Source organism: Barbatula barbatula (assembly GCF_947034865.1).
Source record: "Barbatula barbatula genome assembly, chromosome: 14".
Taxonomy (NCBI): Eukaryota; Metazoa; Chordata; class Actinopteri; order Cypriniformes; family Nemacheilidae; genus Barbatula; species Barbatula barbatula.
The window spans coordinates 8,728,046-8,753,967 of NC_136777.1; the positions used below are offsets into that span (position 1 = coordinate 8,728,046).

The following is a 25,922-nucleotide window of genomic DNA, read 5'->3' on the forward strand; positions in this document are numbered from 1 at the left end:
AGGATTTAAGCAGAAGCAAGCAAGGGAGAGAATGAAAAACATGAAATAATTTTTATTTAATAGACATAAAACAGTTATTGGTTAGTATGTTTTTAAAAGTTGTGATGGATGCTGCAGCTCCGTGGAGACCTGCGATACAAGAGCAACCAGCCGTCTCCATTCTTCTGTTATTAGCTGTAAGGATCTGCTCCACTTTGACTGGGATTCACATCTATTTTTAAAAACACAAATTCGTGGTCTGTCATGTACAAATTTTGACCTACTGTGCATGTACTGGTTAAGTTACGTTTCTGTGCTTTTATAACTTAGCTGCGCATCGAAGACCCATCAAGAGAAAATACGAAAAAATTTAATATATCTTCATATCAGGCTTCTTAATCCTCCCACTGTGTAATACGTGTGGGTGTGCAAATAATCACCAGAGCTGTTTTTATGGTGTTTTGAGCATCCTTCCGCGACACCACCTCCATTGTTTTCCACTGGCCGGCTAATAGAACGGAAGTCTCAAGACAGAAAGGAAGCACGTCACATCGCGTACTTCCGCGTTCAAAAATAAGGTGAATAGTATTACACAGGTTTAACTATTTCAAGCAGGTTCTTGCATCATGTGCAGCTGTTTTTTTACAAAGCTGCTTTCTGAAGGAAATACTTAAAATGTAAATGTAATGTAAAAATGGACTATTTAATATTTAATGTGAAAGATTAAAAAAAATTATAAATAAACAAGAGAAACAGGAAGTGCTTCTGAACCAAGTTAATAAAGATAGGGATACGCAATAAAAAACTTTTTTTATTTTCCAACAACAAACCTCTTTGTCTCTATTCTGTGTTATTCTTTCCTCTTATACTTAAGCTTTAGGCCTACTTTTTTATCATGGCTTTGTAAACTTGCACTTCTTAGCTCTTTGACAAAATGTTAAATACTCTCTTCACATTTTTAGTCATATCTGCTACATAAATATATGAAAAGAAGCCGATGGATGTTTAGCACAACTTCTGATCTTTATGAAATATTACACAAAGTATATAACATGGAAATGTGTAGAACTTGGATTAAATGGACTAATATTTGAATGCTTGAATGTTCTAAAAATGTGTGTATTTAAGTCAAAATATGTTTCTGGCTACTTCAGCACATTTTATGCAGGCCTACTAATTAATAATAAGTCAGTTAAAGTTATTAAATATTCCATTACTTGGACTTGAAGCCTCTTTATAAGACCTATTTTATTTTGTACTCTAACCAGGCATCTAGGCGATAACACAATAATGGCAACAACAATCAATTTACAAATTACGTCTCACACAGTACTTAATTTTACCCAAATATTAGGCTGCTATTTCACTTCCATCTTTGGTTGTCTTGGGTGGACCAGCTGTTGCACTGGTTTAAAATGCTTTTCAGATGGATTTTATTCTAAGCACAGGCCGGAAATGAGGATGTTTAGAGTCTGTGAGCGCTGAGACTAAATATGTTTGTGGGAAATGAAACATTTATTCATTTGGCAGACGCTTTTATCCAAAGCGACTTACAAGTAGTTTTTTACAGTGACACATTACTGCAGAGCAATCAGGGGTAAGGTGCCTTGCTCAAGGGCACTTCAGTCATGACCTGCTGGCACTGAGATTTTACACCGGCAACCTTCTGATCACAAGCTCAACGCTCTAACCCCCAGGCCACAACTGACCCCCATAATGCCTATGGCGAATGAGTTCAGCTGAGTCCATTGTTAAATGTGTTAAGGGCTGGTCTGATGTCTGCTCCTACATTGAAGGAATCAATAGTGTCTAAGTGGTCTGGGAATATACTTTTACCACGTGAATAACGTTTTATAAGTTTAAATGCCTTTCGATTGTCAGCAGGTGGTGCAAGTGAGACGTTTACTGCTGCCTTGTGTGAATATGTGAAATTATTAACAGAATTTGGGTATTCATTCATTGTGGTGTGCTTTGGCTTAATTCTCATCAGCTCAATGCTAAAAACCATGTTGCTACAGATTTAGCTGAATGAATACAGGAATTTGTGTTTTTGTGTCTGTGAGAGAGCCTGCCATCATTTCTTCTAGTGCAGTTGAAGCATAAGAAACAAAATTCATGGTAGAATTTGATATTTGGTTTGAAATTGTTTTTATGACCTTGGTCAGCGACTCTTAAGATGGATATCTTTTCCCATTCAAGTAGATAGGACCCCGATTGAAATACGTGCCTGGAGGCGTTCCAAATAAATTTAGGTAAGACCAGGAAGTTATAAACAATATCTGTTGATGTGAATGATGGTTTCTTGTCAATGCATAAAAATGCATGGAAAAAGTGCCAGGATTGTCAGTTCAAATCAGTTTTTTAGGAATGCTTTAGATCTATGATGTGCAAATCTGTAGTGTCGTTCACCAGCAGGTGGCAGCACAGCCTAAAGCCTGTCCGTCTCCATTTAAATCTCAAACATAAATGTCTCAGGCTTCTAAGCTTTAGGTCACATTTTCCAAACATTTCCTCTTACAAGGGCGTTGGGAACAATTAAGGTTTTTTGCAGAGGTCAGTCCGAGTCAGCCTTACTTGCACCCTATCTATCCTCGCCTTTATGTCTGACAGAACAGCCACCGTGTTAAGACCTTTACCCCTGAAGCATTCTTCCTCTTTCCTTCCCTCGCCCGTCAGAGATGGCTTACGCATACACCCGCATACACACACCTTTTCTCCCAGGCTCCACCAGGCGTCTTTCTCCTGCTAGACTGGAATAGAGGCTCTAATTTCATGCTCTGCTAGTCTTCCCTCTGTGAGGCCGAACTCGACTGTCACTCAGTTGGACTTCACTGCCAGTTTTGAGATGCTCGCTGTGTATGTGTGTTCTGGTACCTCAGAGGACCGGCGAAGCGGAGCTTTGCTTTGAACAGAGTTTTTTTCCTCTAATGAACGAGTTGGTTCTCTCAGGATCTCTGTCACTGGCTTTAATCTTTAATTGAAGTCTTAATTTATTTGGGGGCTTTGTGGAGTGTCTTGTCACATGCTTTTATGAGCTTGTGCCTGTAAAGATGAACGTCTTTGTGTTTTGTGCATGTATTCTGCTATGTAAATGTTTTACGTTCGTGAAATCAAAGAGTAATGATTTGTAAAGATGTCATTTCTTCTTTTCTCTTTGGCTTTCAGCAGCAGTTTTATGTAAATGATCGAAAGTCTTTGTTAATGATTGTGTACTGCTCACCGCAGTGTAATAATGTTGTGTTGTTCGTACAGTATGGGCTGTTTTGTTCTGGGACACTTTGACAGACCTTAGATCAGTAAAAAGTATATATCACAGCAGGTCTTATTATGCAAGGCTCATACTTTTCTCAGTGTTAATCATTTTCACCCACAATGCGGTGCGACGTTGTTGGCACTTGGCAGACTGTGGTCAGGACGCTGTTCCTGGTATGGGCGGCTGTCTGTCTTGACCGCAGCCAATCGATAAGTAGGAACTAAGGGAATGGAGGCTACGCTGTTAATTTGTGGTCAATCGATATGGGTTTCATTCGATTCAATACCAATGCCTCTGTATGTCAGTTTCTGTTTCAGAGCTTAGTTTAATGTGTACACACAAATTGCTTAAAGGGATAGTTCGCCCAAAAAATACAAATTCTGTCACTATTTACTCACCCTCAAGTTGTTCTAAAAGTCTATATAATCAATTGTTCTGTTGAACACAGGAAAAAACACATTTTATTTATAAATGTTAAAAGTTCTTTAAGATCTCTGATGTTCTTTACCTCTAGGGGGCGATGTTTGAATACTGTATAGGTGAAGCAGTGCAATGAAAGTTCTGTCTATTTTCTGTGCAGGGTGCCCTTTCAATCTCTTTATTTCTTCAATTCTTCAAATCATGATCTACCTGAGCAAAAGCTGAGTTTTGAAACTATCGGGTGTATTCCCATTTGTGTGCCCTGCTCCCTGCATCTCTGATCAGTCTCCATTGACATTGCTCAGAGTATCTTTAGCGCTACAGGGGCTGATCACTCGGCAGAGGGTGTTTTAAGAAGCACCAGCTGAGAGTCTGACAGGCTGTAATTTGGTTAGTGTGAAGTCCAGCATTCAGACGTGCATTCCGTTCGGTCTATTCCAGTAGTGCACTTTTCGTAGCTAGCCTTTATGTATTCAGTCTCTGTTTTATATCCAGGTTTTTTTTTTGGATAAATCCTCTCGGCTCTGCGGGTAACTGTTTCTGTTACGGTTAGTGTTGCGATACACCTGCTGTGCATCTCTGTTTTTGCTTTTGGATTTGTCTCCTTCTGTAAGGGATTCTAGGTGTTGATCATGAGGTGGAACGGAAATAAATGCAAAGAAAATGTACTAAATGTGTAATTTAATTTCATCATCATAAGGGAGTGCAATTTTCAATCTCCATTACAGAATGAAACTAACCATAATGCCAGTTTTGAGGAATGTGTCAATCTTTTAACGGAAGTTAAAAGATTGACATGCTGGAAGATGGACTTTTATTGGACAGCATCTCTTGGAGACTTTTTGTTTATTTTGACTGCATTAGTTCAGTTTGGTCCCTGGAGTCCCTTTAGTGTGCAACTGTGCTAACTGGTTTAATTGTGATGGACACTTACAGAACATTTGTTCTGCTATGACCAAATTCATTTTTTGCAGTTTTGGATAACCAATACACATTCCCAGGTTGTTATTTGGTGATGAAAAGGCTAACATTAAGCTGGATGTGTGTGTTCTACTGTTTGATGTTGTTGTTTTCCGCCGTCACCCTTTTTAATAAGAGAAAAATGGAGGCTTTTAAGAAAATGGCAGCAGCACTTATAAAAGTCTCAATGGGTGACCTTATGTAGTCAAAAAGAGTGTATGTGCATGCATATCCATACCCGCATTTAGGTGTGGCTTTTGAGAGACTGCTGAGTTCATTCCGCTCTCTTGTTGGATCTGGGGATGAGGGTGAGAGCCACCACAGGAAGCTCCTGCTGCTACACTTCCTGTTTATGACTGCATCCCACTGCTGCATTCTCAGCAAGCATGCTTTGTGCATTGACCTATACCCAGCAGTCAACTCTCACAGTCGCTTATTTAGAGATGTACAAAGATGCTGTGTACAAATGTTGCTTGCCCTTACAGATCTGATGAGGCATGAACACACACACATGGCTACACATATAAACAGCATCAGAACTGTCAAATATTATTTAGAAACACAGAATGTGTGTGTGGCCAGCATCACTGTGTTGCAGTGCATTCTAGGCTTAATAATAACTCGCATTGATAGAACTGAGTCAGCGGAAGTGCCATATTTCATTTGACTTGAAGAAAAATTGTGTTGAGCGTTTTGTAAATTCAGCAAAAATATATTTTTTACATTTGTATATACCTTTTGATTTTGACTCAATGGATTATGACACCATAATGTTGAGATTTCTTTACTTCGTATGTACTTCACTTTTCAGCTTGTTGTAAAATCGGTCAAATTTAAATAGTTGAGTTTGTCCTGTACGTTTCGGTTTCTCACAGACTTACTCTCAATTAATTTTTGGAAAAGTATTGAAGTTGTCAGAATATCGATTTAGTATTATAAAGTTATCACTGCTGTGAAATATCAATGATTTTCCCTCCACTCCATATGTGTGGCCAAAACATTTTGACAGTAAAACATTTTGAGCCAATCTTATTTAAAGGGATAGTTCACCCAAAAATATAAGATATTTTGAAGAATGTTGATAACCGAACAGCGGCGGTGCCCATTTCACTTCTATTGGATGGAAACCAATGAAAGTGAATGGGTGCCAGTTAACACAATTCTTACAAATATCTGTTTTTGTGTTTATCTTCTTTTGAAAGAAAGTCATACAGATTGGAAATGACAAGAGGGTGAGTAAAAGTTTGGGTTAATTTGCACATTAATTCTAAATTAAAGGTCCAGAATGTTTAGAGGTATCTCTACTTCTATAATTCACCTGAAGTACTTCTTATTTGAATGAACTTCATTTTCTGTTCTGTCTTCTTTTTGTGTTGGTACATTTATTTGTGATTTTGTAAAATAAGTGTAAACATATTTGAGCATGGTCAAGGATTTGTTTGAAGGGGAATCAATGGAAACTGGAGATTAGACACAATATTTTCCTTTCTCTTCTGCTTTTGAAACAGAAGAGTGGAATGTATTATCCAGACATTCTCGGTTGTTCATTCAAAGCACTTACCCAAGACCAAAATTATTCAGCGAAAAAGGATAGTTTTGCAAATCAATAAGGCTGTGTGTATAAAATAGTAAAACTGTTTTTAATGCAAGAATGATTAAAGGTTAGGGATCATGGAAGGAGTCAAAACGCTATAATACGTTAAAATATGGCCTTTTTAAAATTCTAGTCAGACCTAAAAGTGATACCCTTCTAGTACACAAAACCAACATATTTCTGGCAGTCCTTGGGTCCTAAACATCTTTTGAAAGCAACGCAGGCAATGTGTGGACAGCCGTGCTGGGTCCTGAGACAAGGCAGCTGGCTGCTGTTCCTGGACCAGACCATTACAATCAGCACCAGCCTTTTGAGGTGTTATCCGACCGTAGCTGGAGGGTCCTCATGTTCTTTGAGGTTTTTGGGAGAAGTACAGTAGGCCTACCTCTCGCTTTTCATTTTTCTCCTTTCTTTCCTCTTCCTCGGTTCTCTCTCTCACCTCCCCCTTTGGCAAAGCCGATGGGGGGAATTAGGACGGACCAAAGAGAGAGAGGGGGACTCTTGTCGCCACGGTTACCCATGCCCCAGAATTGAAAGATGGAGGGCAGAAGGGACTATTGTTTATTTTGACAAATGCTCTGTTGTAGCCTTGGGGTGACATTGACGAGACGACGCGGCCACTCAATTTTTGGTAAGACAGGTGCCACAAAGGCACAAATGACATGTGCAAGGGACAAAGAGATAAAGTGTGTGTGTGTTCAGCACCTTCTGTATTGGGCATGGCGCATTGTTTGTTTGTTACATGCAGGCAAATGAGCCACAGGCTTATAAATCTGCTGTCGCTCTGCAATGAAGTGGGCAAGGGCCCAGGGACTACAGAGCCCACTGTAAATCTCCTGCTGTATGTCTCGTGCCCTGATCTGAATGTTTAGACACTGAATAATTTATTTTGCCTGCCTTTTAATTGAGTTCTTAGGGAAGGGCCACACACATACACATTCCTCTGTGTTTGTAGACTTTCCCGAAATTATGTTATCTTACAAGCCAGCTGCTACGTTCGGTATGTTCTCTTTAGGTCTAAATATAGCAGACATTCTGAGCCGATTTCATGCAGCGTTTTGCATCTCGCTCTTATTGGTGTCGTGCCGACTTGTTTATAGAATCAGGTTCGAGTTTCTTCTGAGATGAATGCTGAATGATTAGCCAATGTATGGTGAATAAGGGACTCGCCAGTTCTTCTACACATCTGTTGCAACCAGCTGCACAGGTAATACATGGATTGGGGAAGGGAAAGTGAGAGAGAGAGAATGATAGAAAATCGGTCTTAACACTGGGGGCCATCAGAGCCTTCCAGACAGACAGAGCTGAGGCGGGGTCATAGGTCATGACCTCTCTTGGTTTTTGACCGGTTATCCTGAATATCCTGTTTATGTCAACCTGTCTGTCTGCGAAGAGACCGACAAGAGCTGCCATAGACCAAACTGAAGTATTAAAAGACCGAATTTATTCATCAGCATTGTTTGGGTATCAGACAATGATACCCAAACAAGTATGTTTACACCTGTTAACATCTGTTTTGGTCAGCCTGGACATTATGATGATGTGTTGTGGGATTTTGGAAATGTGTCTACAGATATGATTCTGTATTGTTTATAGTGTACAGTGTTTCTCACAGAATATTGTGAGACTATTGGTGCTAAACGTATTTTCCTCCAGGGGGGTCCAGGGGCATGGAAGAACATTTAGCATATTTTAAAGGTAAATGCTGCAATCTGTTGCATTTTAAGAGCAAAATTAAGTGACTCAATCTATAAAGAATACAATAGCTGTAATAGTGATTTAATCACTGGATCCGTAGATATAAATGGTGACAATGGGGCACAACACATGGTAAAATGAAAGTTCACAAACGTGCGTACGTACGTACGTACATGTTTAGACAGTATGTGTGTGTTTCTCACATTGCTCTATAGCAACAGAGAGGTGAACGCATTTCGTAATGGCACAACAACAAAACAATGGTGCAGAATTCCACATTAGAAATATTTATGTTGTTATAAGAAAAAAATATTGTCTCGTTTTAAGACTGTGGCGGAACAAAATTGACCATGGCGGGCAGCCATAGTCTCGTCAATGAATGGGAAACACTGGTGTAGATTATTTGTGGTTCACTTAAGAAAAAAATCCAATGACAAGCTGAAATCTATAGTATTCTCATAAAACTGTCAAAGACGAGCACTTCCAGCTTCATTAATTTATAATAAGAGTGATTGATTTAGTTTTGACACGCTATGCTGCTCTTGTAGATATGGTGTAATACAGCTGTATAGATGGTTGGCAAACAATGCAGCCACTTGCCGTGTTTGTAGAAATCAACTGATGTCTGCTGTCAGGGTTGTACATTTTTGTGATGGATTACTGTTGTTTTTTGAGCTGCTCATTTTTTAATTTATGCCAGACTTATTCATTTGATGTGAATGATCTTTTTTGGTCCAAGTTCCATTTGAAAGAGAAAGTATTCAAATGGCAAGAAATTATTTTGCATTTTTTTAGAGTTTGAAAATAAGAAAAATAGATGCTGTAATTTATTTTCTATAAAGCATTTAGAATTTAATTGTAAGCATGCTGTTGTATGTTTAATATATATTGTAATATTGCGGCTGTCTTAAAGGAGTAGTCCACCTTCAAAATGAAAATTCCGTCATCATTTACCCGCCCTCTTCTCGTTTTAAATCTGTATGATGTTCTTTCGCAGAGCACAAGGTTTGAATACAGCTTTGAAAAGACTAGACTGCGGGGAAATGACCGAATTTTCATTTTGAAGTTGGACTACTCCTTTAATATATGGTTACATTTGTATAACTTCTCACACCATTATTTTGTTATACCTCCCACCTGTACATCTCAGATGACAGATTTTCAGATGCTTGTGAGTGTTCAACCGAGACAGATTAGCAGATTTGCATTTGATATTTACATGCATTTCAAATATGTCTCCAGAGATCACATATGATTGGCTTTCATAGAGGAGACGCTTTGAATTTTCATCAAAAATGTTAGTTCAGGTTGTGATTTGAAACCCTTTACATTGCTTTGGAATAGGGATGCCAAAAATACTGGTACTCGTATTCAGCCATAGGCGTAATTTGCGGTTGAGACATGTCCTCAACACTTATTGGAGTGTCTATTTACCGTGCAAGTAGCCCGCTTTGTAAGCAGAGGCTATTTATACTAACTCTGCACATCAGTTTCAGATTGGAAAAGACAAAATGTTAGAAAGTCACACAATTATCGCCTTCTCCAGTGGCGTAGTGTGTAAAGCGTTTGTCCTTATTAGCAGGGGTTTCCCAAACATCTCAATCCTTGACTCACGGACAGGTAATCTGTGTCAAACATACATTTGGAGTCACCTACATATTTTGTGCTTGTGACAGCCATGAATATTCCCAACAAGTTATTACAGAAACAATTTATTAAAGTATTGTTTGTGTCGTCTTTGTCCCCACCACTCTTCAAAACAAAGTTACGCTAACTGTAAAAAAAATGGTAAGCCTTTAAAAAATGGTATCAGTGAATCCCAAAATGCTATTTTTGCATACATTTCCAATCCATGTTAGACCCAGGTTACACCTGCGTATAGTATTTTCCACTTATAATTCTATAACCCACTGTAAATGAGGTTACAGGTAGTCTACCGTTTTCTGGTAACACCCTGGACAAGTGAGTGTATCCAGTTCCTACTGCGGAGTTTGAGTATATGGCGGGGAGGGTAAAGAGCTTTCCTCCTCAGGGGCGCAGCACCCTTCACTGCACCGGGTTCCACTCAATGACAAATTAACCCTCTTTAATTGTGGGTGAGTTATGCAGCTCCTGGTGCAGTGTTGCGAGACACAATCTTGCAGCCTTTTACTGGGCTAATAAATCTGGGAGGGTGGCAGACGGAGCCTGTGCAGCCAGCCGGATGGGAGTTTGGGGTGGGTGAAAGATAAGCGACTCTGAAGCCTGCTCTTTACCGCAGTTTTTGCTGGAGTTTGGGGGAATCTTATCGGCCTGTTCACTACTCGCTGTCCTCTTGTCAGCTGGGAAGAGAACAAAAGCAAGAGAGCCATTAATATCCTGAGCAATCGTGCATGATGAATTATGAACATGCTTAGAAATGGAGAAATTGTGCAGCGTTGTTTGTTATGCTAATGCATCTGTTAAGGCCAGGCCAGTGCATCTTTGTGTGGATTGCTGTAGCGTTTTATTGGTTTGTATGTGTGCACGGTTACCAGTGGACAGAACTGCTTTGTTGTTAATTTATTTCTTACAATAGGAGAATTATTATGATTACAATATTACCATGAAAATAAAAGTCATCATTCCCCAGACTCATGTTATTGTGTATTGCGACAATATATAGTGTTTGTCTTTGTGTTGCTAAGCCATGTGGATGGAAGCACCTGGGTCTATGGTTTACTGTTGCCTGACAGACATGCAAGCCCATGCCAAGCATTCTGCATAAGATACCTCATCCCCCGGCTTCCACAGATACGGCTCCATGCTGTGAGAGAGCATGAGACAGAGGAAGAGAATTGGACGTGTCCTAAGATGGCTGACAAGTGTAGATAAAGCCAAAGAGGGCGGGTGAACCACAGAAATCCATTTCCCAGCAAACCTTTTGATTTATAGCCTGTCAGAGGCAGTGCTCTCACCAACACCAACCGACCAGCCGAGAACTGTCATGGCCGCTCCAGTGCACCCCCACACTCCATCCTCTTCCACCTGCACAAACTCCTCAACCCAACTCCTCAAGCTCCAATAGAGCTTGGAACAGTACTAAGAGATGCACGACCTCCGTCTTGCATCTATAGTCAGACTGAGCTTGTGTCACCCACCCACATGCCATTACATTTACCCCTGAGACCTCTATATTACACAAGTTAATCACATGCATTCTGTGTTCTAGCACGACTCCCATTTTTCTCTTTTTTGTCTCTATGGCTGTTGAGATCAAGAGTCTAGTAATGCAGTTTTATAGAGGCAGATGTTATTCATGTAGGTGAGGCTGCTTGCTGTGCTGGTTTGGAAAGCTGGTAGGGTAGCTGCTGCGTTCATGTTTTGCTTAGATCCTATCAAATACCTTATCAGCTGCGTGCTTTAAAGTGTAATGTATGTAGTCTGCTACATATATTGCTATACAGCAAGCACATGTAAAGCTTATGATTTACATTTAGGCATTTGACAGACGCTTTTATCCAAAGTGACTTACATTGCATTATCCCATACATTTTATATAGGTATCTGCAATCCCCTGGGATCAAACCCACAACGTGCGTTGTTAACGCAATGCTCTTACCACTGAGCTACAGGAAAGCTATGATACTGTTGTCAGTTTCTTACAATCAAGATTTCTAAATGTTTTGTGTTTTAACTTACAGTGCATCCACATTTTGTCATGGTACAGCTTTATTCCAAAATGGATTCAATTCATTATTTGCCTCAGCGTGAAAGAAGTTTGTTTAAAATCTTTGCAAATTTATAAATAAAAAAAGCACAATGTACACAAGTATTCACAGCCTTTGCCTTGACACTCAAATTAAGCTCAGGTGCTTCCTGTTTCCACTGATCTTCCTTGAGAGGTGTCTACAACTTGATTGGAGTCCACCTGTGGTAAATTCAGTTGATTGGACTTGATTTGGAAAGGCATGCACCTGTCTATATAAGGTCCCACAATTAACAGTGCATGTCCGAGCACAAACCAAGCCATGAATGGCAAGCCTCATGTCTGGAGGAAACCAGGCACCGCTCATCACCTGGCCAATACCATCCCTACAGTGAAGCATGATGGTGGCAGCATCATCTTGTGGGGATGTTTTTCAGCGGGAGACTAGTCAGGATCGAGGAAAAGATGGACGCAGCAATGTACAGAGACATCCTCGATGAAAACCTGCTCCAGAGCGCTCTGGACCTCAGACTGGGGCGAAGGTTCATCTTTCAACAGGAAAATGACCCTAAGCACACAGCCAAGAAAACAAAGGAGTGGCTACAGGTCAACTCTGTGAATGTCCTTGAGTGGCCCAGCAAGCCGACGCTGCCCATCCAGGCTGATGGAGATTGAGAGATATTGCAAAGACGAATGGGAGAAACTGCCCAAATATAGGTGTGACAAGCTTGTTTTTTATTTTGAATACATTTGCAAAGATTTCAAACAAAATTTCACATTGTCATTAAGGGGTATTGTTTGTAGAATTTTGAGGAAAATAATGAATTGAATCCATTTTAGAATAAGGCTGTAACATGACAAAATGTGGAAAACGTGAAGTGCTGTGAATACTTTCCGGATGCATTGTACTTTTATTTGAAACAACTTACAAATAAGGAAGCATTTTATCCTAAGAGCCAACACAAAGTTTTCAAGTAGTACTAGTCTTGCTGATTGGGAAGAAAAGAAAGGGATTACGAGGGGGATGAAATGTTTTTCTATATAATACGTGTTCACAAATATAGACCGTGTAAAATGAAGGGTTTGAAGTGATAGTTCACCCCAAAATTTAAATTCTGTCATCTAGTCACCCTGTTGTTATTTCAGACTTGAATGACTGTCTTCTGCAGAACACAAAAGAAGATATTTTAAGGAGTCTTTGTAACTGAATAACTGAATTACATTCACTTCTATTATATGGAAACAAAACCAAGGCAAGTCAATGGGTACAGCCGTTGTTTGGTTACCAACATTCTTTAAAATAATCTTCTTTTGTGTTCTGGAGAAGAAAGTAAACGACAGAATTTTCATTTTTGAGTTAACTATCCCTTTAAGGAATTATGAGGTACATACTGTGTCTTTATAAAGGTTTGAATGCTTTATGTATTGCGATAGGAAAATAATGCCGTTCCATACAACATATGCGGCTATTCAAATGTAATTACACATTACCAGGTGCAGATTTCACGTTTATGTAGCCTCAATATAGAAGAAGCAGCAATATGTGGTTGTTTATCATGTGCTGTCCAACTCGTATTCCAATTTTTTTTTTAAAGATCACAATATGATTTTTTGACCAAAGTTTGCAGCCCTAGTTTCAACATTGTTTTTCACTTTCAAGGCAGAGCACAGTTTATTCAATGTCTTTCTGAGGCAGAGCTTGAGGCAGCACCATGACTCATTTTAAACCGCTGTTTCTTCACTGCCTGTTATGATGCTTTTTATCTGTTTCACTGTGGTTCGCTCCACGTCTAAACCTCATGTTGTCTTTTTCTCGCTCTCTTTCGCCACAGGACCTCGATGGGCTTCTTGGAATCTCGGTGTGTTTATTTGTATCCGCTGTGCAGGAATCCACCGGAACCTGGGAGTGCACATATCACGTGTCAAATCAGTCAACCTGGACCAATGGACCCCCGAGCAGATACAAGTATGTGTGTTTGTATCTGAAATAATTCCCTGTCCTGGTTGCCTTAAGTTATTAAGTGCATATCCAGCACAACGTTTAGTGATGGTTTAGTAACGTAACACGCTGCTTAATGTCTTCCAAAGAACCATTATTCATCTTTCTGCCCACTGCAAGACCGAAGCTCATCACCCTTTGATGTTTGAAATCTATGTAGCAAGATCGTAGCCAAGTCATGATGCATGTTTGTCACGTTGCGCACTTGTTAGACGCTACAATACAATCAATTGAAAACTGCCCTTTAGATGTCAACACCGAGATCGGCACTGAGCAACAACAAAAGTATGGCTCTTTGTTTGTCAAGAATGATCTTGTAATTTACGCACCTAGTCTGTAATACCTGTGTACAGTGCGCATCAACACAACAAAAAACGACACTCACGTGTATATAAATGTGCGTAGCTGGCGAGCTTCTAGTGCTACATGAGTAGTGTGTATCTGTGATTTGTGTATTGCTGCGAGAAGCTCCATCGCTAAATATTTATTCCAGCATATGAGCTTAAGCAACAAACGGGAGTCTTGCATCTCCGCTTTGCATATTAATTGACGTCTGGGTGCGTAATTAATTCTTGATGGGTAATTACTTGTCTGTTTTTCTGCATCTTCTTTTCCTTCAGTCTGATCAATCATTTTCACATTAATTAGTCTGTGACCGACTCGGATGAACGTGACATTGAACTGATAACGCAGATATGTGTAATTTGTCTGTTCGAACACATCCTTGATTTCCCTGCAATTGTATACTCGATTACACGGTTAATTAAAAGTTAGAGCTGCGCTCTGGTTACATGGAGCTGTGCCAGAGGTCTCCACCTGCACACCTGTTTCAAGTGATGGGTTGTATGTTTTCAACAAGAGCTTTGTTAGTTAGGTGATCTTGGCTTTGACCTTTGTGGTGTTGCTACCGTTGCACAGGAGCCAATCAAATCCCCCCACATCCAAAGACGAATGAGGTTGCTCTTTTTACTATAGTCACTGCAGTACATTGATGTCGAAGCAACAGAGCCGTATAACATTTTAGGGACCACAAGCATAATGCATGAATATGTATTTGTATCTCAGTTCATCATGAAAAAGTCCTCTCTCTAACAATGTGTGCTGATTTATGTATTTTAAATTGCTCTCCAAGGGTATTAGTCATTTGGTAATGTGTAATGTATTACGCACTGACAAAATGTGGCTGGTGGGCAAAACGTTAATTTACCGAATACAAATTAAATCTTTCATGGATATCTCTCCTCAAGAAAACTGACACCTACCTGGATCTCATATTCATAGTATTTTTCCTCAATTATCTTCCTTTATGAAAAGGAATTAGTAAGAGCTTTTTTATTTTATGCATTGTACATGTTTGAATTCGTACTCGAGTTTAAAGACTCTGTTTCTATATTATTATTTCCGTTTGACCTTTTTTTACTTTCTAGAAAATTAGTTTGACAGCCACGTAGGATAGGTCTGTGAGCAGGCAACACTCAATTAGGTCAATGCAAACTTGACTATTTCTATCTGACCCAAATCCAAACTCCGAACAAGCTATAAATATAATTGCTTAAAGATCAGTTCAGTTAAAGTGATAGTTCACCCAACATTTACAGGACAAGAGCACTGGCCCCCATTCACTTCTATTGTATGGACACAAATCCAATTCAAGTAAATTGGGGGCATTTACCAACTTTTTTCAAAATATCTTCTTTTGTGTTCTGCAAAAGAAAGTCATACAGGTTTGAAATGACAAGAGGTTGTGTAAATGATGGCATACTTTTTATTTTGGGGTGGACTATCACTATAAAAGAAAACAAAAACAGGCTTAAGGATCACAATAATATCAGTTTTGAATGACTATTGTATTGTACTGTTGTATATCATTGCTGAAACCCACCTGAAGTTTTGTTCTCTCTGTTTTTCTTTGCTTTCTTTTAGAGTGTGCAGAGTATGGGAAACACCAGGGCAAGACAGCTGTATGAAGCTCATCTCCCAGAAAATTTCAGACGACCACAAACTGACCAGTATCCTTGTTTATTTGTGTCCATTTTTATATTTTGCATTTATGGGAGGTCTTTAGCAGTTTTTTTAAACATAAGGTAGTTTCTGCCAATCTCATGTTAATCTTGAGTGCCTATAGAGTAGTACTACAATACTATCTTCGAAGAGTATTTTGTTTAGTCAAATTTATAAAAGACAGCTACAGCTGATTTTTTCCAGAAAAAGACGATTTGCTGGAAGCGTGCAGGGCGGCGGCGCTAAAACACAAGCACACAATACACAATCGGTATTATTCCCGTATAACTGTTGATTCACTGTAAAGCAGTATATAGTTCGTGTTCACATTATTCATGTACGCGCCGATTGCCAATAAAACTCTGACCTATGACTTACCGCGTGTGTTTCATATCCGGCATCTTTTAGCGCCATCTATCAGTTTTCACCATTTATATAACATTCAACACTGAAATTCAGGGAGCAAACAAACACAGATAAACTACTGTCAGCCGAGTCAAGCGGTATGATGGGCATGCTCATTCTGTGTAAGGGGTGCTCTTTCACTCGCTGGATTACGTGTGGGCGTGCTTTTTTGGGAGAATTGTCCAATAAGGGACTAAGAACCCTTGTTACGAAACGGGAATCTGTGTTCGGAAAAAGATTTCCGAAACCTGTACGAACCCCTCCGGAGTCAAACAAGCACAGAAATACTATGTCTACTAATACGATGCTCAACTCGTTTTTTGACAAGTTGACCATGTTAAGCCTGAGAAGCAGTCAGAATGCATGAAATAGCATGTTACCAACACTTTATATATAAACATTCAGAAATAATGCAAAATAATATTTGCGCAGATGCCGGTTTTGAATCTGATTTCCTGAACCCACATATCTAACAAGTGATTGCATTTGCTTGCAACTCATCTGAGGTTAGCGCGTGGCTCTTTTCTGTGGAAAGCGCAAATGTATTCTGCATCATGCGGTGCGATTTTGCGATTTAAAAAACTGTTCCTGGTTCCAGAGGAGACGTACTGCAGTGAGAAATGTTTATTTGTGAATCTAAGCAGGGTTTGTGCTGTCGCCTGCCCACTGTTTACTTTCTACTGCCAAATTTAAACAAACTACCAGATTCTGTAGCCAGCAATAGTGAAAAACCCTGGCCGGGTGTAGACTGTGTGTTGCGATGAAGTCTGTTTTGAGGATCAACACAGTTTATTGTATTATATAGCCCAAATTTTTGCATACAAGTTCATTCACTACACAGAACCGCTATTTAAACAGCAGATTCCAACCTACAATGTATTTCAATGTTCAAAGATTTATTAGTCAGATACAAATTTAAATTGGATTTTTAAATGTTTAGTTAAATGTTTTGGTTCCGTAACAATCCCACAAGCCCCTGCAGGTTCATCATAAATTCATAAAGCTCCAGTAGAGAGCTCCTTACCTAACAGGAGACACTGGTGAATTTGAGACTTTGGCAGGTCTGTCAGACAGAAGCTTGTGCAACTTCACACCTACATCTCTGAGATCCTGATGCACAGCTGGTGTTTCCAGCACCTTCTCAAAGAGCATAGCAGAGCGAGGAACTACCTCTTAAGGCTGTGCAATTTATCGAAAATGAATCTTAATCATCAATTTTGGCCTTAATCAATTACAAAAACTAATTAATCGAGGTAAACGATTATTGTGCTGCATGCCATTTGGCAAGGATCCTCTCTTTTCTTGTAGTGTAACTCCACACCGAACCCTTTCCTTTACATTGGTTCAGCAGTGCTAACGGTTATCGAGTAATTGTGTTAAATAATGGCGATCTCAAAATTGGCCAAAATAATCAATATTATGAATTTTGTCATAATCGAGCAGCCCTACTACATCTGCCAGAAACCCTGAGCTGCACCAGCTCTCCTCATCTCTGTCCACCCTCTGCCTCGTCCCTCTTGCCTCGGGTATCCTCCTCCGACTTATTTCACATCATCAGTCTAATTGGGTGTGTGTGGCGTTCGGGATAATTCCACATTCTCCTCCTTGGCGCCTTCAGAATCCCTAATTGAATTTCACTGGCATCCGTGATCTGTTATCAGCTCCTGCTTTTGGTGTGGCTATGGAAAAAGCTTCATTTGTATGCTGACCGATGAGTTAAAATATTCTTAACCGTCAAAATGGATTAGTCTGGACATTGGAGGAGAGCTTCCTCCACAAAACGGCTTTAATGGAATTTGCTTTATCACAGGTGGTTTCTTTAGATGAAAATGCCGATCTTTGTGCTCTAGCTTCTCCTTTCTTTCTTTCTTTCTTTCTTTCTTTCTTTCTTTCTTTCTTTCTTTCTTTCTTTCTTTCTTTCTTTCTTTCTTTCTTTCTTTCTTTCTTTCTTTCTTTCTTTCTTTCTTTCTTTCTTTCTTTCTTTCTTTCTTTCTTTCTTTCTTTCTTTCTTTCCTTCCTTCCTTCCTTCCTTCCTTCCTTCCTTCCTTCCTTCCTTCCTTCCTTCCTTCCTTCCTTCCTTCCTTCCTTCCTTCCTTCCTTCCTTCCTTCCTTCCTTCCTTCCTTCCTTCCTTCCTTCCTTCCTTCCTTCCTTCCTTCCTTCCTTCCTTCCTTCCTTCCTTCCTTCCTTCCTTCCTTCCTTCCTTCCTTCCTTCCTTCCTTCCTTCCTTCCTTCCTTCCTTCCTTCCTTCCTTCCTTCCTTCCTTCCTTCCTTCCTTCCTTCCTTCCTTCCTTCCTTCCTTCCTTCCTTCCTTCCTTCCTTCCTTCCTTCCTTCCTTCCTTCCTTCAGATTACGTTTTTACACTTCTCTTCCATCTAAATTAAGACAATTTTTGCGGTTCATAGCATTTACATTAACTACCTCCTGATTTAAATTAGATTTCATGACAATTAATTTAGTCAGTTTCTCAGTATTGCCATTTTTAATAGTAATAAGCTACCCAGAAAGCGCTTTATTGTTGGTACCTTTTCAAACCTTTCCTTTCTTTCTTTTGTAATCATTTGGAGTGCAGGTTTGCACTTTTAATTTATTTTCCTTTATCTAGTTATAATGATTTGTGTGTTCCATTTACTTTATTAAGATTGTACCACCACAGTTCTCCCTTTCCCATAATCCCTTTCTTCTCTCACATCTATCGTACTGAACGGGGACGCTCAAGGGGTTCGACTCTCCCTCTTGGTTTCTATCTTTTCCTCCCTTCTACTTCTTCATCCTGATCCATATTTCCTAAGAGATGTATAATAGCATTGTGTAGGTTATCCCTATATAGTAGGTTATGTCTTAAGTGAACAGACGAAACAGACATTATTTTAAAATAAAAATGTGTTTTTTAAATAAACGCATGTGGGCAGTATCAGTGTACTGGATCTGTTGAAACCTCTTAAAGAGAACTGCATGTGACTGAATAGCTTCTGTAACTTTAATTATGATTTATCTTTATTTAATTTGTACATATGCAATGCTACTCTATATTTGTATGCTTTAATACATTCATTTCTATACCTTGTAAGGTATATATACAGTATCTCATTTAATTTTTTGCTTTGCTCTGTTGTTTTATTGGTGCTGTTACTTGTAGCTTGATTATTTGTTCTATTTTTATTCCCTATTCCATGAATATAGCATATACTGAACCAAAACCGTGACCCTAGAACTGTGAGTAATTTGAACAATTACAGCCCTAGTTTGTGCGCACGTCTGCTGTGAGGAACAAAAACATGGTTCGTGAAATTTCGGGAAATCGTATCATCTTGGTTTGATGCTGCTGTATTTTCTCTCTTCAGAATATACACTCAATGCTGAGTTCTTATGTCCCTGTACCGGGTCGAGTGAGGTGGGGTGATGGTGGTCTAGTGTAGTTAGTAATGAGGAGAGAAAACAGGCTCTCTGTGAGATGACCGACCTCAGTGCTACTGGGGTTACACTCTCGCAGAGCAAAATGCCAATTACAGTGTTCTAGCCAAAGTGAGATTTATCATTTAAAAACAATACGGCCTCTAGGCCTTGGATCAACTTTTTAAGACAGTGGGATTTTGAAGTTTAGTCAACTAGTTGCTTTGTGTGTTTGTGTAAATTATTTTAGATGAAAGATATTAGGACGTTTTAGCACTGTACCTCATTTGCATAATGCTTTGTCGAATCAGGTGCAAAACAAGGCAGATGTTATTCTTTAATAAATTCCTCCCTAAAATGCGAAAAAGAACTGTATGATGTGATGTTTACAGTTATTTATATGAGTGTCTGTCTTGTTTGAAAGCATCTATGTTTTCAGTTTTCCTGAGCAGTGTTTCAGAGCTGTGGAGTTCTTCATCAGGGACAAATATGAGAGGAAGAAGTACTATGATAAAAATGCTGTCAATGGAGCCATTGTGAGTATCATCTTGCACTCGTCCATTTTTACTATCAAGCTCTATTTTTCACGTCTGTCTGTGTGTGTGTGTGATGCCGAAGTAAATTTGATTGACTGTTTATATGATCTAATACTAGAGCTGCACGATTCATTGTTAAAAGATTGCTATTCAAACACCCACACAAATTCATCAATAAAAGCCAAAGATTCTCCTTTGTCTATTACACCTCAGATTCACCAAATTAAAAAAAACATAATAAAGTATATACTGCCTAGTAACAAAAGAATCAGTGCTATAAGAGCTTTATCAAGTAGCCCTTCATTTCATGTTTTCAGTTTATTTTAAACTGTTTATAGGTGAGTGTAACAAGAGCCATAAAAGGGAAGGAAGGAGACTGGAACCGGCGAACATAAAATAACTTTTAATTAATCAAATCAAACGTAAATAAACACACAAAGTCCAGGCCTGGTCCTCTTTCACTGACGGTCAGGTCGCTTGTCCTCTTATGCTCCCGATCTCCTCCGTGTACGAGACCGGCCTCGAATCACGGCTCTCGTCCCGCCTACATCACCTCTTCAAGCAATCTGTAGAGGTCAGGCAAATGGATAAATCTTTCTAAAGACCTTGATGAATTGTAATAATTTGTTTTACTGTAGAAATATTTCATATTTGCACTTTAAATGCATTAAGTTTAACTTTTGCATTTCATGTAAAACTTAAAGAAAATTAAACTACTTTAGTTTACCTATGGTATTAGTTAAAACGGCCTACATATTACATTACCTAAATAAACTTTAAACGATTTTTTGTCAGAACCTCTAGTAAGTGATGTTTTACTTTAGTCGTCATTTAGAATCGTAAACGCAATCTCTTTTTGAAACAAAAGAACCTGTGATTCTCAATTTAACCAGAACCGTGTAGCTCTACCTAATACAGTGTTATATCAATTCATCGAAATTATTTTTCTTGTTATAGCATCAATACTTTAGATTGTTGTGTCAATATTTATGTATTTATTGTATGTGTGAATTTATATCACTTCCTTCAGTTTAATGATTGAGAAAGCAGGTTATATAAATACGCATCAAACACCTTGTTGCTTTTATGAGGCGCTTTACCGGACAAAATTGAAGCAAACTGTGCAGGAGAGATTGAAACTGATCATGCAGATTGACTCGTAAACATGTAGAGTCTTGCAATGCTGCTGCAATTACTGTATTGTGTTACATCACGGTTTATCGAACCGAACTATTGTGATGTGTATCATATTGTGAAGGTAGATGTAGATATTCAGCCCTACCGTTTTCTGTAGTTTTGTAAAACCTTCTCTCTTTTAAAGCAAAATTGCAGCTGTGTTTACTGTTTACTAATGAAGCATAGGTAGGGAAGATGTCATTATGAATGGTTGATTTTGGTGGCCAGTTGTGTCGACCAGTGAGGCTTTAAATTTACATTACACAGCCTGGTGGGCTGCAGCTGTCCCATACATTCTGAAAATGGAAAAATACAAATGTGCTTCAACTGACAGGACCCAGCATCCAATTAAATCGTTACCTTCTATTGACATTTCTATTCTAGGTTTAAAGAACTTGTGCAAGACAACTTTTTCAAAACACAGCAAAGAATACTGTTTGCCCAGCCTTGGTGTGCAGGTTTTCGCCTCATCATAATGCTTGAGGAGGTTAACAAACCGCCTCCTTTTGGCCTTTTCTGATTGCTATGGATCAGGAGAGACTGAAACATGGCTCTACTGTGAAAGGTTTTCAATCAAACTCTGCTAGGCTGCCCTGCACAATTACATTTCTTTCTCTGCTTAAGCCTAGCCAAGCAGAGGTCTGCTTCTCTGACTGACCTGTCTGAATCACCCAATTACAGCTTAAACCTGTAAGCACAAACCACCAATAAGATTTTAGTGGCATTTACAGAGATAGCTGTCATCGCTAACGGAAGTCACAAACCAAACATGAATGCAGGCAGTACCTGTTTTTGTGAAAAGTAAAGGGTTAGTCAGTCTGTAAGATGGTTAGCGAAAAAAAGCTGATGTCTGATGTGCAAAATAATATAATGTGCTAGGCCAGGGGAATTCAATTTAAGGTCCAAGAGTTCCAGTCTTTATATTTTCATGCAAACGGAGGTCAGGACAAATCAAATTTAGCCCACTTGGATAGATATATATATTATATATGCTCTTTTATCAGGCCATTTATTTTATATTTTGATATCCATAGTGTGTATGCATGTATATTTTGTAGGCTCTGTGGCTAGGGGAATGCCCTCTTAATAGACGTCTTGTAATAAACGTTTGTAAATAAAAAAACTACTGACTACTACTAATGTAACAATAAAAATGCTCTCATCATTAACAGAAAACAAATGTACCTAGCATTCTAAATGAGCCTTTCCATGCTATTTATACCAGAACTACTTCGATCTTTAAATTAGTTTCACAGATAGATTGTTGTTCACGACCTATAACGCTTCAGTAAGTCAGGTCTTTATACACCTCTAAAGACATAGTTATAACACTTTTTTTTTTAAATATCCCTTAAGTTGTATTTTACACACACGTGCATGCGTGTGTGTGTCTAACTTAATATATTGTTATTTGTATGCACCATGTATGTACTGTACAATTGGCAGAATTGACAATAAAGCAGACTTTGAAATGAAAACTAGAATTTGCTGTGAGATGGATTTAGCCAGTCTCGTTTTCGTTTAGAGCTTGTTAATCGATGTCACGCCGCGTTGAATAATGCGCCATCTTGGGAGGATCGCTGCTTGTGCATTCAATGCAGTGTTTTGTTTTTCTTGTTTGATTAGGAAATATAACAATGGTAGGTCAGTCTTGCTGTGTTAAAAACTGCAATAGCATTACGCAGAGTCGTTCAGGAAAAGCCTATGGTTCTTTCACTTTTGATTTCTTCATATATCTAACAAAACAAGTAACTGTAAATATCCAAACAATAATAGCAGTGGAGTATTATCCTCCCAAGATGGCGGCGCCTCCGCAACATAGGGCCTGACATCAGCTTTACATTCTCTATTGTGAACCGACAGGATATTTGGTTGGGTCTATGGAGTCACTTTAAGCCAGATCAGTCATTTTTGTTTGTTAAGCACTTTTGTGGTTCATTGAGCTTTACATTTTCACTTATTTCTTATAGATTCCCTAGTTTCAACTGTTCAAACAACTGATCACAGTGTGTGATACTGGTGAACTCGGCTGTGTATAGTGCTGTGTATAGTGCAATGCAGATGTAATGATCTGCACAGCTTAAAACATTACACTGATGATCGCCATGTTAATTTAAAGCGATGGGGCAAAATCTGTCTGGTTATAAGCATTCTTAAAAATATCTAACTTTGTGTTCTTCAGAACAAAGACATTTATATGTCTTTACTCGAAGTGGAGTAAATGATGACAGAATAATTTTTTTTGGGTGCAAACCCTTTCGACAAACTGAACGTACAATGCAAAATAAACTACATGCCCCCGAACAGCTGCGAAATACAGCTCCTTAGATCATGTACTCTTAACTGCGCCTGACCGTGCTGATTATGAAACTGCGCCGCCATAGTGGTGTAATGCCGCAACTTCAGTTACAAATCACAGTCCATTAAGTGTACGCAGCGTTTTATATGAAGAATCGGAGCTGGCACGAAATTTGAAGAAGGCGGCAACCTCCAATTTCTCTATTATTTGCCAAAGAAATAGTTCACCCACAATTGAAAAGTCATAAACAAACACTTGTTCCAAACCTGGAGGACATTCTTCTCCAAAGGAGAAATTTGGCAGCCTGTCATGCTGCACTGCACATGCTTTTTATATGAAAAACATAGTTATCATGGACCTAATGAGACAAATTCTGTTCTGAATCTTTGAATGTAAAGGCTAATTTATACTGATCCAACATACGCCAACATGGGTTTCCCACTGATCCAACAAATGATTTTCAAACTACCATTTGTATTAGTTATGCCTGTTTTTTTCACTACTGTGCTTTCAGTGTTTCTCAGCTGTGGAACACCTGGGATTAATTTAATCCGGGTCGTTTTTCAGAAATGGAGGAATCTGATTGGCTGCCTCTGTCAACCAGACTTGTACATAAAAAAATCAATAGCTGTCTGTTTCCAGTTGAATAAAAGGAGAGCTGCAATATTGCAGCCACTTCTTGCTTCAATTACTAAAACAAGCTCAAGAGAGTTTAACAGATCATCCCTCTCCTACCTTCTCCTTGTCTCCAGCATGGCAGTAATGAAAGTTCTGTGTGTTCTGCTCTGCCAGTAGATGGGGAATAAATGTGTCTTATTGAAAGGCTTATCGCGAGTCGGTGCGTCGAAGTCACGCTCCCTCCCTGCTGATTCGCACCATTTAAATGATCGTGTGCCTGTGAAACCAACAGTGAAGCGGAACCTCGTCGAAAATAAACGTCCCAGGATATTAAGCGCCAGCCTGCACTTCCTTGTTTTGATGTTTGAAAATAATCCTTTTCCCTTTCAATTTTTTTTATTGTGGGCTTTGAAAACACTTTGATCAAAATAATAAACAAAGCACGGAAATTGTGCAAAATGATGAATCTCAACAGACCGTTTTTGTCTGAATAACGGAATATGAAGGCGGCAGGAGTATGAAAATCATAGGCTCTGCTCCGCTGCGAAAATATAACTTGATTTTTGGAGACTGTGTCGGGTTTTCTATGGCACTGTGCAGAGTGCGAATGTGAGAATAAGATATCGGAGTGTAACTAATTATAGCTTCAGTTGTTTACAGCCAGCAATGGGCCATTCCCATACCTCTGAGATTCTCTTTTCTCACCGCACTCTCATTCTGCCCCAAGTGACCTGGCTTGCTCGGCCATTTGCACTGCATTATGGGGCGTTTATCTGCTCGCTCCTTCTATTACTCCTCAGCTAGAAAGCCTGGGGACCTTTAGACCTCGAGCTGATGCTGTTACTTGTGTGAGAGGATGGGAGTCTAGAAGCTTCACGCCTTCAGCTGCATTAAGATGGAGATGGGGTCTCTTCTCACACTCCAGGCTGATTGCTGTCTCTGCTTATTGACCGCTGCTCTTCATCTCCTCCTGCCGTCTGTCCTGGACTTATTTCCCCAGACGGGCGTGCTGGCATTAAAGGGATTGAAGAAAGAGAAGGTGTATTGCGTGGAATTATTTAATGGCTCTCTAATGAATATGGGCCTGTGCTGCTGTGGAGCATAGTGCTGATGCTAACCCAATAAAAGCAGATTATGAGGGGGATCCATCAGCAGGTAATGAACCAGCTTGGACACTTCTGCGTTCCGTTCCACTATAATGGACCTACTTGTTCTGCTTGGGCTCTCTGGATTCATGTTGCTGACAGCAATACTTCCATATGGGATGCCAAAAAAGTCATCTGTCTTTCTGTCCCATTCTCTCACTATGAACACTTGCCTCACCACAATCACCAGGTCTCTATTGCCTTTCCAAAAACATTTGTGATAATATTACTTTTATAATAAAGTTATTCCATATATATGGAAATGGAGTTAATGATGACCGAATTTTGCATCACCTTTTTATAATATTATAATATTTATTTTTCTGTTTTACTCAAGATTGTCTACATCTTTGTTACTCTTCTATATTCTATCATTTCTAGATCTTCTCTATCTTTTCCTTATATTTATATTCAATCATTTTAATAAGTTATAATTTTTTAAAGCATGTTAAAAACAAATGATTTAGTTGTATCTGTTCAATGACTATGAGTTTGACATAACTTAACGCTGTTTTTTTTTGGTTTGTCCACAAACCGACATAGAACACATTTGTGATCCAGTCTATGAAAACCAAGCTAAAATCTAATTATGAGATAATGAGCATCAAAGTTGGATTACAACCAGTAATTTAATCATTTTAGTCTTTGACATTGCCTTAGTCAATATTAAAGATATCAAGATATATTCAATATATATTTTACTCATCACATTATGTAGAAGGAGTTTATGTAGAAAACAGTAGATGGTCAAAAATGACTAGCTGGATTTTCACAGAATGGG

The 25,922-nt window shown here is 39.0% G+C and overlaps 1 protein-coding gene across 2 annotated transcripts in view; it reads left to right on the forward strand.

Annotated features, from left to right (window-relative positions):
• Positions 1-25,922, forward strand: part of smap1 (small ArfGAP 1) — a 74,229-nt gene that overhangs the window by 9,297 nt on the left and 39,010 nt on the right. For both annotated transcript variants that reach the window (XM_079473046.1, XM_079473045.1), the window contains exons 2-4: positions 13,404-13,537; positions 15,494-15,579; positions 19,828-19,903. In XM_079473046.1, the coding sequence (XP_079329172.1) occupies positions 13,404-13,537; positions 15,494-15,579; positions 19,828-19,903 (296 nt within the window). The remainder of the gene's footprint in view (positions 1-13,403; positions 13,538-15,493; positions 15,580-19,827; positions 19,904-25,922) is intronic.